This window comes from Stomoxys calcitrans, chromosome 1, assembly GCF_963082655.1.
Source record: "Stomoxys calcitrans chromosome 1, idStoCalc2.1, whole genome shotgun sequence".
NCBI classification, from domain to species: Eukaryota; Metazoa; Arthropoda; class Insecta; order Diptera; family Muscidae; genus Stomoxys; species Stomoxys calcitrans.
In genome coordinates, this window is record NC_081552.1 from 194,879,210 (window position 1) to 194,891,256 (window position 12,047).

The following is a 12,047-nucleotide window of genomic DNA, read 5'->3' on the forward strand; positions in this document are numbered from 1 at the left end:
CTATCATCTTAATACCGTCAAACCTGGCCAGCTGTTCACGCAAGACCACCTTTTTAAATCCGCCTTGGTTTCAATGGTTCGTTTTTTCTTTTTGTTATTTTATTTATTTGTAGATAAAAAACGTCTTTTGGTATTAAAATATAAACAAAACATAACTGTCAAATTCCGCTCGCGGAACAATCAAAAATTTCCGCGACTATACCAAACCTTAATTCTACCAGAACATAACCGATTACCTTTTTTTACGCTAACCGTAACAGTTGTATGCCACTAACCAACACTGAAATGTTTCATATGATTACGATATTAGTTTTTGCTTATTTTGATAAAGCCGGGTGTTTTTATTTAGAAATGCGTATGATTTAAGTCTATTATCCAAGCAGAAGCTTTGTTTGAAAGAGAGTTTTGGACATGGATGCTTCAGCCTTAAATTTAAATGAACTTTTCAACAATCTGGATGTGGTGGAGCATATCACCGGTTTTTTGGACTGCAAGGACCAATTGACATTGGCCAGAGTGTGCTCTCAATTCCATGTAATCATAGTCGATTATGTTTGGAAATGTAAATACCGTCAGTTGGAAATATGCTTTGACACCGACGACACTTATGCCATTAATAACTCTCCTCGTAGTTGGGAGGAAATTTGCGTGGACCAGAATTGCATAGACTATGAACATAAAGAAAATCGCTTCTTTTTGGATCAATCAGATGTAAAGGAGTTCCTTCAGTTGAATAGAAATACTATTGAAAATTTCTCACTTATTTGCTTCAACCTCAAATATGCTGAATTGGATTTGGACATAGCATTGCCAAATATGACAACATTGCTATTGCATGGCATTCCTTTGAGTGATAACAATTTAAAATATATTGCCAGAAACTGTCCCCATTTGGAAGTCTTGATTTTATGGTCATGTTCCAATTCTGAAAAGCAAAAGATGATCATAGGGCAGGACATCGAAACAAGAACTCTGACCCAATTAACCAAACTAAAGTCGTTTGTTTTAAAACAGCCTGGTTCAAGCAGACCAAGTGATGAACATGTCTACAAATACGAACATCTACAGGATATATTGGAAACTTTGAAAATTAAACACATCCATCTGGAGGAAAAGATTGTCTATCCATTAATACTTACCTTGTATCGTAACGAAATCAGACGAAGTGGTGGTATAATACGGCATGAGCGTCAGAAAGCTACCGCCGTTGCACCAGATACTAGAACAAATCCCTGCGAAGAGTTGGTCATTGGTTCATTCCAGGACACCGTTAACTTTGTACAATTTAGTGACGATTTCCTGCAGAGCTATGCTAATCTTACCAATCTGACCATTGAAGGAGATATTGGTGCAATGCACGATGCCTTTTGCATACACAGACAATTTTTCAAAACTGCTATGGCACGCTGCAAGGGACTAACGAAGCTTAAGATTACCTATGCCAAGATAAGCAACTTTATTCCCATAGATACGCTAACACAACTCAACCTTTACGAATGCAAAGCATTGTCATGGACGAATTTAACACAAATTCTAAGTGAAATGAATTTAATTTCATTTGCCACCTACAGGACCTACTATCGTGGCAAGATAGAACCAATAAGAGTCTCGAAATCTTTGCGACACTTTGAATTTGATTTTCCCAAAAGATTTCTTACGGGTGTTTTTGAACAACAATTTGAACACTTGACTTCTTTTACTTGGAAGAATTACCACGATGACAGCACACATGATATTGCCTCGTTTTTCTCGGAGTTAAAGGACCTGGAATTACTGGTACTAGAGACAATTGATGATGGCGTATTCGCATTGAATGCTCTTCGCAAGATAAAAATAATTTTTAACATAAATATGTCTACCATACTGAAACTCTTGAGGCATAATACCCTGGAAATGTTAATCTTTAGTGTTATACAAGATGATATAGAGGATGTGGAACAATTTAAGGCCACTAAGACCAATTTACTTCACCTCAATATTTATACCACAGCATTTACAGCGAAAATTGATTTTTGGCTTGAATTACTGGCATTAAATCCCAAATTGACCATAGTGAGTAGAGGATTGAGATTGGACTCTGAGGAAAATATTTTTGTAAAATTAGTACAAAGTTCCAAATTTCCAAGGAAATCCTTCAATGTTGGCGGTTTCACAATTGGTAAGATTCAATGTGTTTTGATAATGTTCTTTTGTCATAAGAAAGTATAAAGAGATCTTTCTATGGAAATATAAAATGAAAGAAGAAAAAGGGTGGGGGGAATTATATAGCCTCCCCCATGGATGAAAGTTCATTGAATGACCTTCAAGTAAGGTCTTAAGATCATCGGTTTGTATAGGAGCTATATCAAGTTATGAGCAATCCTATGGCAGCCGGTTGTACGCACCGGATTGACCCAATGAATCCCTCATCGGGTCAATCCGGTGCCGCCTCTGTGTACGTGTTCGTCTTTTTTTTCGTCATGGGAGAGGCACATCCCGGAGAACCTTCTGTTCGGTTTGCCAAAACCGCCTCCATCATCGGTCGGTGTTGGTGAGGTGTAACCGATGCATGGAGTGGGTACATTTCCGATCTTGCTCTGGACTCACTTTACTAAGGGAGTATAGTCATACTGGGTATGTTGCAAGGTGCTGTGCGAACATAGCCAGCAGTGGGTCACAAGCGTCGTCGTCGTCGCTTTCTGCGCCCTCGTCGTCGGATTATGTGACCCCCCGACCTCTCCCGTACGGCATTATACGCAACAGCAGCATCCCAGCCCCAATATTGTCAGGCCAGTCCCGGTGCATTTTTGCAACTAAACTGCAACGGTCTCCGTGGCAAGATCGATGAGATTGTGGATTTCATGAGTCGGAAAGATATATTGGTCGCAGCGATCCAGGAGACAAAGCTGTCCAACACCTGCAGCTTACACAGTTGTCACGGTAAGGATCGCGCAAGGAATGTAGGTGGTGGATTGCCCTTCGTGATACACCATTCCGTGCAATATAGACCCATCTCGCCTGCGCCTGGCGCTCCCCTGTTCCGGTACTTCCGAGATAGAGAAATACAAGCTGTACACACCGCCGGTTGGTAGCTGTGTCCCGATTAATGGCCAAGCGTGCAACCCCGACATAAGTGGGCTACTATCTGGCCATAATCGTCTGGTTCTAGGAGACTTTAACGTACATCACACTTCATGGCATTCTCCCCTAGGTAACGACCAGCGTGACATAGCTTTGGCAGAGCACATTGAAGGCTCCACGTTTTGCACGGTAAGTAAGGATGCCCCCACTAGGATTACAAGGAGATGCAGCAGCTCGCCAGACATTTCCATTGCATCCTTTGACCTCCTGAGTGAGGTATCCTGGCAAGCCGCCATCTCTTTGGGGTCAGACCTCCTCCCCGTAATTCTCACCATCGACCGACCATCCGACTTCATAACCTCTGAGTGCCGGACGTTTATTAATCAGAAGAAGGCCGATTGGGCTGGCTTCGGAGAGTATACCAATCGCCGCTTCAATAAACTGCCACCCCCCTCGGATGTGCTAGTGGCCGAGAGGAAACTCCGAGACATCATTAACGCAGCCGCCGCTCGCTTTATACCAGCCGCTCGAATACCCCAAATGCGGCCCAATTTCCCGGCACAGGCAGTGGCACTCGCAGACGAGCGTGATGGGATTTGTGGTATGGACCCCACTAACCCCAGAATCAGTGAGCTGAATCTGGAAATAAACAGGGTGGTCAATGAACATAGGCGGAATTTGTGGCTAGAATACTTGGAGCAATGTAACTTAGGCACCGGTTTAGGCATGCTGTGGTCTACTGTTAAGTCACTTTCGAACCCCGGTAGACGGGATGACAAGCCCTCAGTCACTTTTAGCGAAGTAACCGTGACTGATCCGAAGAGATGCGCCAAGTTGTTCAACCGTCAATTTATTATGCATCCCGAGAGTGACAGGGGAAGCAGGAGAGCCATTCGCCGTATCCGTCGTCTCCGAGCCGATGGACAGCCATCACAATTTGCCGCGGGCGAAGTTACGAATATCATCCGTGGCACCACACATTGATGTTAAAGAATCTGGATTTACCTGGAGTTGAGTACCTTAGTACTGTCCTCAACCTGTCTCTGAACACTCCTTTAGTTCCCGATGACTGGAAAATGGGCAGAGTGATTCCGACCATCAAGTGTCCCAAAACACTTAGCGTCACATTTGACAGCTCTTACACATTCTCCTCCATACAGTAATTTGCGATTAAGTTAAAAGTAGAAACAAGGTCCTCAAGTCACTTGCCGGCAGCACTTGAGGTGCAGACAAAGAAACCTTGTTGACCAAACTTGAGTACAATTTTTTCTCGCGAAATTCACTATATGTCAACGAGTTTTGGTTGTGTGTGTGTGTATATTATAGTTAAGAACCATAACACACACACAAACAACGAAAAATGTCTCGAACTATTTACACACACAAAATCAGAGTTGCACTAATCGCTTATTTTGACAGATAGTGCACTCAATATTTTGTTGTTGGGCAACCGTCACTACCTGTAAATGAATATATCTTGGACCATACCCCTAGATGTATTATAAGGTCATCTGGATTACAGACGACGTGATCAAATCTTTACTCGACCCGCAGAAGCGGTGCTAAAATATACATACATTTGTGAAGTTTCTTTCGATACCTTGCGCCTTACCTCCGAGCTCCTTGACATACTTCTGCAATATGGCACAGATCGGTCCAGTTTTGGATATAGCTGCTATATAGACCGATCTCTCGGTTTTAGGTTTTGGGGCCATAAGAGACGCATTTTTCGTCCGATGTCGTTGAAATTTGAGACAGTCGGTTGTGTTAGGCTCTTTGACATCCTTCTTCAATTTGGCTCAGATCGGACCAAATTTGGATATAGCTGCCATATAGACCGATCCTCCGATTTAGGGTCATAGGCCCGTAAAAACCACATTTATTATCCGATTTTCTGAAATTTGGGACACTGAGTTGCGTTAGGCCCTTCAACATTTTTCTTCAATTTGGCCCTGATCGGTTCAGATTTGGTATAGCTGCATTTAGACCGAACTCTCGATTTAAGGTCTTGCGCCCATAAAAGGCGCATTTATTGTCCGATGTCTCCGAAATTTGGGACAGTTAGTTAAGTTAAGCTCCTTGACATACTTCTGCAATATGGCACAGATCGGTCCAGTTTTTGATATAGCTGCTATATAGACCGATCTCTCGGTTTTAGGTTTTGGGGACAGTTAGTTAAGTTAAGCTCCTTGACATACTTCTGCAATGTGGCACAGATAAGTCAAGTTTTGGATATAGCTGCTATATAGACCGATCTCTTGGTTTTAGGTTTTGGGACCATAAAAGGCTCATTTTTCGTCCGATGTCGTTGAAATTTGAGACAGTGGGTTGTGTTAGGCTCTTTGACATTCTTCTTCAATTTGGCCCAGATCAGTCCAAATTTGAGTATAGCTGTCATATAGACCGATTTCTCGCCGAAATTTGGGACAGTGCGTTGTGTTAGGCTCTTCGACTTTTTTCTGCACATTGGCCCAAATTGGTCCAGATTTGGATGTAGCTGCCATATAGACCGATATCTCTATTTAAAGTCTTGGCCCAATAAAAGGCGCATTCATAATCCGATTTCACTCAAATTTTACACAGTGACTTATGTTAGGCTTTTCGACATCAGTGTCGTATATGGTTCTGATCATTTTATTTTTAGATATAGCTGCCAAAAAGACCAATATTTTGTTATACACAATTGAACAATGACTTGTACTTATTAGTATTTGGTACAAATCGGAACATATTTCGATACAACTGCTATGGGACATAAGGTAAGCAATTTTCACCGGATTTTGATGAAAGGTGGTTTACATATATACCCAGAGGTGGTGGGTATCCAAAGTTCGGCCCGGCCAAACTTAACGCCTTTTTTACTTGTTTTGCCCAAACATTATTAAAATTAAAATAAAACAGTGGTGTTGTACAAAGAAGATTACAACAACAAAATGGAAAAACTGTAAGAGGACAAGAACACGTAAAAGACTGTAAGGGAGGATCCTACAATGAAATTAGAAAGGACGAACAATAACATCTTACAAGAACTGTATAAGAATAGTAACGTAACAAAATGCGAAAGATCGAAGTTAGTTTGCAATTCACCCTTGACTCCACAACTTTACGGTTTGCCGAAAATACATAAGGATAAAGTGCCTCTTAGACCTATTTCTTCTTCAACGAAAGTGCCGTGCTACAATTTATCGAAATTCATCGATAATATTTTAAAAACACTAACATCTTCATTATACAACGTCAGAAATTCGATGGAGGTTAAGGAAGGAATAAGGGACGTGATATTAGAAAATGGCGATATACTTGTATCATTTGACGTGGTATCATTATTTACAAATATACCAACACATTTGGCTATAAAAAACATCACACACACTTTTGGACGAAGTGTTGGGGGAACTAAGAAGCCGAAATATAGAAATCAAATTTTTAACGAAATACGTGGACGAACTCTTGGGAGTAATTAAGAAACAAGACGAGCAGGAAATACTAAGGCTATCTAAAACATATCACACGAAAATTCAATTTACATTTGAAAGAGAAGTAGATGGCGAAATACCATTCTTGGATATGAAGATTATAAGACAGGAGAACAAAATAGTTGCAGACTGGTACACGAAGGCAACGGCATCTGGACGAATGATGAACTACAACTCAACACAACCTAAAAGGATGAAGACAAATATGGGAACTGACTTTATAAAAAAACGTTGTAGACCTTAGTGACGAGCAATATATTACACACCTTTCCACCTTCACTTATAAAGACTCTTATTCAGAATGTTATTCACCCCAAACAATACAAATATGAAAAATCATCGAAAAATACTTATTTTCACAGTGTAAATATGGCAATTAACTTTATCAAAAAAGTTGTAGACCTTAGTGATGAGCAATATATTACACGCAATATAGCAAAAATAGAAACCATATTAAAATTAAACAATTTTCCACCTTCACTTATAAAGACTCTTATTCAGAATGTTATTCACCCCATACAATACAAATATGAAAAATAATCGGAAAATACTTATTTTCACAGTGTACCATATATTCCCAAATTAACAGAGAACAATGCTTGGGCACCAAACAGAGAAATCGAAAAAAAAACAACAATCGCATACAAATCAAACCACACTACAAAAGCTGTTCACAACAACAACTACCAAAGCAGACCAACTCCAACTAGACAATGTAGTTTACGAATTGACGTGCAATGGCAAAGAAGGGGAACAATGCAATATGTGTTGTGTGGGCACAACTCGGCGAAAACTGAAAATACGAATGGCAGAACACGAAGCAGACATCAAGAAAGGCAGAGAAAGCACAGCTTTATCACAACATATTAAAGAGACGGGACACAACATTGACTTCAAAGCTGTCAGAATTCTTGACAGAGAGAGAAATGAAAATAAGAGGTATACTCTTGAAAGTTTACGTATACAATAGAGGACAGAGAAGTCGATGAACTCGAAAGAGGACAAAGATAATACAAAGCTACAGTATTCCGTTGCAATAGTTTAGAGTGTAAACATAGTTCTGTGATATTAGTTTTAAAATTTTCGCTGCAATATTTTACATTTTATTTATGTTTTTATTTATTATAAAACGTTCCGTGATATGCAGTTTTTTTATAAATTAAGAGAATAATGCAAATGTAACTATATGTAAGTAAAAACCATAAAAGTAACAAAACAGAACAAAATATTTAAAATGCGTCTCTTGTTAATAGCCGACGAAACGTCGAGAAAAGGATGAAATAAACTTGTTTTATTTGCATTTTGAAACATATTGACCCTAACAACCCGCAAAAATCAAGTAAGAGATTAAAATTGTGTCATAATTAATTTTTGCTTGTTCTCTTTTTAGGTTACGCCGATTTGAAAAACAACTTTGAAGCAACCATGGAGAAAATTAAGAAAATCGAGAAAGTTGTTTCGACTTGGTCCTTCGGCAAAAATGTTGTTTTCTAATTTTACGAATGGAATGTCGTTTGGACGTAAGAACCACCCTTAGTTAAAGAAATGAAAATATCGCAGTAATTTTTATATTATAAAAGTGTGCTGGACATGAAATCTTAATTTAAAAAGTTATTTAAAAAAAACCAAATAAAAATACTTTATGTAACGTCCATTGGAAAATGCATGATTTATTTAGAGAAACTGTACTAATACGAGGCGGATTATCATCGTCGAAATATACCACGTATTATGCAGATAAGGGATACGCTCGTCATCGTCCACGAACTGTATGCAGCTGAGTTATACGCACGTCATTGGTAAAATGTACCATGTACAGTGACTGGCGACACCACTGGGGAATTACCAACTGTTTGGGTCTTCCTAAGCCTGAGGACTGGAGTGTGGATTATGTTGGCGCATGTTGTGCATACCAATCCACATTAGCGCCAAGATCATTTCCAAACATCGTCATCATAAGTTGAATGCATAGAAACCAGAAGAAACCCGACAACGAGACCAGCCGACTATCGTGAAAAACAGCGATGTCAATACATCTCACTAAGAATTCACACCGATCAAATCTGTTGGGGAGGTTCAGATGGCCAGACTACATAGCCTCCAGGTTCAAGCCTAGGTTATTCGCCGTGTCATAATGCGTGAAGAATGGCGCAAAAAAGATTCCCTTCCTCATAAATATAGCCACAAGGAGCGTTTGAAAAATACTGGCCTGCACCCGGCACGGGATGTGAGCAACACAAAGGCTGGCGCATTAAGGTCCGATCTGTGTGGTGTTCATTGCTGTCACGAGAAGCTTAGCCATGTGTCTGCGTCCACAGGTTGCGGATAGTGGAATGCTCCATACGGAGTAGCTGCTACGGCAGTCGCGGACAATCAGCGGAGAGTCTCAGTGAGAGGTCGGGCGATACCGACTCTTGCACAAATACTGAGTGCCTATAATGCTCGTTATGACAAGGCGAGTTATTGGCGGCTTTAAATAAGCAATGGCCGCCCTGTTCCTGTCGCGATCGGTTCTTTGGACGGGAACGAGCTTGCTCAGCTACAGGAGCTTGACGGGGATCGCCACCTCCTCATGAATATGTGGCAACAACAAAAAAACCTACATCAATATTAAGCATCTTTGCAAAATTTTAAGTTTAAGTTTATTTTTACCCTTCGACCGCTATCGTGATTTTGACGGACGGACGGACATGGCTAGATCGACTCAGAACGAATATTTCCTGGTGTGACATACGGAATGACAAGATTACTATACCCCCGTCCTATCTTGGTGGGTATACAAATCATGTTATTGTTGTTGATGTTGTTGTAGCAGTTTGTTCTGTTCTATCTTTCGCCTGCTTGATTCTGTTTAATGTCAAGACCCAGGAACTCTGCGACTAAGATGGGGTGCATCCACAGGGATCTGGGTCTGAGTCGAGTGGGTCTGGCTGGGCAATTAAACAGGTGACGTATGTCATGTAGTCATAATTGGGACATACATCTTGCACATCGGCATCAATCCTTGATCTGTTCGAGTTGAGGCGGCTACATTTGCCGAAACGTAATTAAGCCAGAACTACTCTGGTTTGCCGGGGGAGGTCAATTTATTCAGGTGCAATGGGAGGCGGTCGTTCTCCAAGGCCTACATTCACCCGGTAGCCATTTACCGCATCTGCTACCGTGTCTGCATGAATGTTGTCTAGACCTGCTTGATATGCCGCTTGATCTAGAGGTTCTCTCTTGTAGCTCTGAACTTCACGCTCTAGATCATGTAGATCTACCTTAAGGCTTCTGGGCGGTGGATATCTATCCACAAGATGATGATTTGGATGGTCTCTGCGATAACAGCCCAAAAGGTTTTGCTTAGACAGCATGTAGTTATGTCTTTGGACTGGTAGGATCTTTGTCTCCTGATGGAGGTGGTCCACATGAGAACTGAGGAGACAGCCCGTCGCAGTTCGGAGGGCGGCATTCTAACAGATCTGAATATTATTCCACTGCGTGTCACAAAGTTGACGAAGCCACACTGGCCACACTTACCATAGACCGTTGGCGATGTCCTCAAATAATTTAACATGGCTGACCATGTCGAATGCCTTCGATAGGTCCAGCGCCACGAGGACCGTCCTATCACATGGCCTGGGCTGATTGAAGCCACGGCATATGTGTGCGGTGATGGCATGCAAAGCAGTTGTTGTGCTATGCAGTCTTCGAAATCCATGTTGATGCTCAGCGAATGGAAATTCTCCTACGAGACTCGGGAAGAGTAAGCGCCTTTGCTACTGGTGAGAGAAGGGAGATCGGTTTGTACGGCTCCCCCAAACTCGGGTCTTTACCAGGCTTCAGTAGCGGGATCACTCTGCCCATTTTCCACATCGGGAACTATTAGAGTATTCAAAGACAAGTTGAAGACAGTAGTAAGGTACTCAACTCCAGGTGAATCCAGATTCTTCAACATCAATGTAGAGATTCCGCCGGAGCCCAACGCCTTGGATGATTTGGCGCCATGGATGTCATTCGTAACTTCGCCCATGGTAAATTGTGTAGGCTGTCCATCGGCTCGCAGACCACGGATACGCCGAATGGCTCTCCTCTTTGCCCTGTCACTCTCGGTATGCACAATAAATTGATGGTTGGACAACTTGGCGCATCTCTTCGGATCAGTCACAGTTATTTCCCCAAAAGTGAATGAGGTCCTGTCATCCCGTCTACCGGGGTTCGAGAGTGACCACAGCTTGCCTAAACCGGTGCCTTAGTTACATTGCTCCAAGTGTTTAAGCTTCAAATTCCGCTTATGTTCGTTGACTACCCTGTTTATTTCCAGATTCAGCTCGCTGATTCTGGGGTTAGTGGGGTCCATACAACAAATCCCATCACGTTCGTCTCAAGAAATCAGGGGATGCATTGGAAATGTCTGGCGAGCTGCCGCACCTCCTCGTAATCCTAGTGGGGGCATCTTCATTCGACGTGGAAAACGTGGAGCCTGCTTTGCCAAAGCTATACCACGCTGGTCGTTACCCTGGGGGAGAATGCCATGAAGTGTGATTCGCATTAAAGTCTCCTAGAACCAGACGATTATGGACTGTCTGGCCATAATCGTCTACTTATGTCGGGGTTGTAAGCTTGGCCATTAATTGGGACACAACTACCAACCGGCGGTATATACACGTTGTATAGCTCTATCTCGGCAGTGCCGAACCTGACTGCTATCCCCATACACTCCATGTAGGCGTCACTAGCGCCAGGCGCAGGCGAGATGGGGCTGCCACCAATATATTTTTCCGATTCATGAAATCCACAATCTCATCGATCTTGCCACGGAGACCGTGCAGTTTAGTTGCAAAAATGATACACTTCCCGGCACTGGCCTGGCAACATTGGGGCTGGGATGCTGCTGTTGCATATATTGCCGCACGGGAGAGGTCGGGGGTCACATAGTCCCACTGCTGGCTATGTTCGCACAGCAACAGTATACCTATACTTCCGTAGTGAAGTGAGGCCAGAGCAAGATCGGAAATGTACCCACCCCATGAACCGGTTACAACTCGCCGACACCGATCGATGATGGAGGCAGTTCTGGCAAATCGAACAGAGTCAGGGTCCGGGGTTTTTTCAATCCCGGCACGGACTAGAAGCGTGCGGAGAAGGACCAAACTCGACATGGATATTGAGTGATCTAATAAGAACAAGTCATTGTTCAATTTTGCAAATAAATGCACCTTTTATGGGCCCAAAACCTTAAATCGAGAGATCGGTCTATATGGCAGCTATATCTAAATCTAGATCGATCTGGACCAAATACAGTAAGGATGTCGAAGGGCCTAACACAACTCACTGTCTTAAATTTTGACAAAATCGGACAATAAATGAGCCTTTTATGCGCCCAAGACCTCAAATCAAGTGATCGGTCTATATGGCAGCTATATCCAAATCTCGACCGATCTGGGGCAAATTGAAGAAGGATTTCGAAGTGTCTAACACAACTCACTGTCCCAAATTTCAGCAAAATCGGATAATAAATGTGGCTTT

General features: G+C 42.1%; 1 protein-coding gene across 2 annotated transcripts; it reads left to right on the plus strand.

Annotated features, from left to right (window-relative positions):
- Positions 1–316: 316 nt before the first annotated feature.
- LOC106086751 (uncharacterized) lies at positions 317–8,198 on the plus strand. 2 transcript variants are annotated; one of them, XR_009397095.1, is made up of 3 exons: positions 317–2,158; positions 7,100–7,475; positions 7,927–8,014. XR_009397095.1 is itself a non-coding variant. In XM_013251546.2 (2 exons), exons 1-2 carry the CDS (start codon positions 412–414, stop codon positions 8,028–8,030), a joined length of 1,851 nt encoding a protein of 616 aa, XP_013107000.1. In that variant the 5' UTR covers positions 317–411; the 3' UTR covers positions 8,031–8,198. The 2 variants fall into 2 exon arrangements, 1 of the variants encoding a protein (XP_013107000.1); XM_013251546.2 differs by lacking the exon at positions 7,100–7,475 and having other exon boundaries at positions 7,927–8,198.
- The last annotated feature ends 3,849 nt before the right edge of the window (positions 8,199–12,047 follow it).

Excerpts from the sequence above, each read along its gene's own strand:
- LOC106086751 (XM_013251546.2), top strand. The coding sequence starts at position 412 with ATGGATGCTTCAGCCTTAAATTTAAATGAACTTTTCAACAATCTGGAT. Across the intron at positions 2,159-7,926 it reads TGTTGGCGGTTTCACAATTG|GTTACGCCGATTTGAAAAAC; the intron begins GTAAGATTCAAT and ends TTCTCTTTTTAG.